The 1,878-nt window shown below is 35.4% G+C and overlaps 1 protein-coding gene across 1 annotated transcript in view; it reads left to right on the top strand.

Moving 5' to 3' along the window:
• Positions 1 to 940, top strand: part of LOC123010640 (adenylate cyclase type 1-like) — a 19,129-nt gene extending 18,189 nt beyond the window's left edge. Inside the window, exon 2 of the mRNA XM_044407700.1 lies at positions 650 to 940. Within this exon, the coding sequence (XP_044263635.1) occupies positions 650 to 940 (291 nt within the window). The remainder of the gene's footprint in view (positions 1 to 649) is intronic.
• The last annotated feature ends 938 nt before the right edge of the window (positions 941 to 1,878 follow it).

Genomic DNA, 1,878 nt, shown 5'->3' with positions numbered 1-1,878 from the left:
TTTTTTTTGTATAATTATGTGAATATGAATAACATGAAAAGGAAACAACATGATATTATGTATTTGCAACTTTTTTTGAAACACTTTATTTAAGTTTGACTTATTTACAATTAAGAAGTAATAGAAGATGTGATCACTACTGACTCACTGAATAACAAATTCATAAAAATTGTGTCATTTTTTGTGTGAGAAGATTAATTTTCAAGGATAACGGGAAAATACTTAACTTAATTGACGTAATGTGACTTCTAGATATACCTACTTGTGTAATTTGCATTCGTTTTTATAATATGAAACTAAATTTAAATATTTATAATTCAAGTCGAGACGGGATTTTATTGCACTTTTGATCAAAGTTACGTTTGTTTTTAAAGCGAATTCTCGAGAGAATAAATATATTTATATTTTTTAAATATAGTTTTAAACTTAATTTTTCTTTCTCCGATCATTTTCCTTTGTACCAGCATTTTATTTATGTAAATTCGCCCCCGACCTGTTTTACATTCCGCCATATAGTTCGCGGAAAACAGGGGGAAATTTATATAAAGTGGCTCTTCCGATCCGCTTTAATGGCATTTGGGTTGATCTTCAGCAGCGTTCTTGACATGTCGAGGTGATATCGGCGACTGTATTTTTCCCTTTTTTCCAGGATAACCACTGTTTGCGCATCAAAATTCTGGGAGACTGCTATTATTGCGTGTCTGGTTTACCGGAACCGCGTTCAGATCACGCTCATTGTACTGTTGAAATGGGTTTGGACATGATCGACGCCATCGCCAGCGTCGTTGAAGCCACAGACGTGCAACTAAACATGCGAGTGGGCATTCATTCGGGACGGGTGCTATGCGGAGTCCTGGGGCTCCGGAAATGGCAGTATGACGTGTGGTCGAATGATGTCACGTTGGCTAACAATATGGAAGCAGGCGGCGAGCCAGGGTAAGAAAAAMGTGGTAGAAATATGAAGGTGATATMCAGGGACTATAAACATCTGGAGTTGTTGCTTTATGTTCATGTTTATAAATGGGTATAAAATTAGACGAACGAGYGAAGTGAGCCATCCCACGACTTGTCACCGTTTCTTCGACGCAAATTTGTTAACACTAGTAACATAATACGACCAAACAAAGACATCTTACTCATGTTACTCGATGTCGGTTTGTGGTTTCACTCAATTATTTAAACGACCAAGAGGACTAAACCTATTTGTTTTCTTGATCGTTAAACCATTCGATTTAGTCAATTTCGTATTACAGTTTAAATAAATTGTTCAACAGTCGTATAGCAATGCGGCTACACCTAGTTAAAATTCATTACAAAGAATAATAAAGTTTGGAAACTTTTACGACGCTTGTGTTACTAGGATAAGACTCCGGTTTTTTGCATTAGAAACAATTCCATTACATTGTTGCAGTTTCTGCAAAATGAGAATTTTCATTGAACAAAAAATTTACGAGATTCTTATGATAACACTTGTCTCTAGAGATCAGAGATTCATGGCCAGGGACTATCGATTGTCGGGTATTTTATCTCGACAAGACCAACGGTGCGAAACCTCTTTAGCTCCCGTTACGAAATATTCGACCTGGTTGAGTATCAGGATTATTATTACTATGGCTAGAATTACGGTGTAGTTAAACTTTGAACTACTTTCATCAAATTGCAAGGTACAATAGCCCTTTCCAGGTTGTTGTCAAATCACAACAGCGAAACCACATTTTTATATCGAGTGTTTCACAAATATGTAGCATAAGTTTAACCATGAATAACCAAATGAGAATAGATACACAGTATTTATTAACCCACCTCAAAAAATAGAAAAAGTACAGCTTTTTAAAAATCGGTATGAAAAAATGATTTTCTGGAAATAAATAAGCTTTA

The sequence above is a fragment of the Tribolium madens genome, unplaced genomic scaffold (assembly GCF_015345945.1).
Source record: "Tribolium madens isolate multiple individuals breed KSU strain unplaced genomic scaffold, Tmad_KSU_1.1 Scaffold_19;HRSCAF=116;Tcas5.2_LG9, whole genome shotgun sequence".
In the NCBI taxonomy this organism is placed as follows: Eukaryota; Metazoa; Arthropoda; class Insecta; order Coleoptera; family Tenebrionidae; genus Tribolium; species Tribolium madens.
This window is presented reverse-complemented; position numbering and strand designations above follow the sequence as displayed.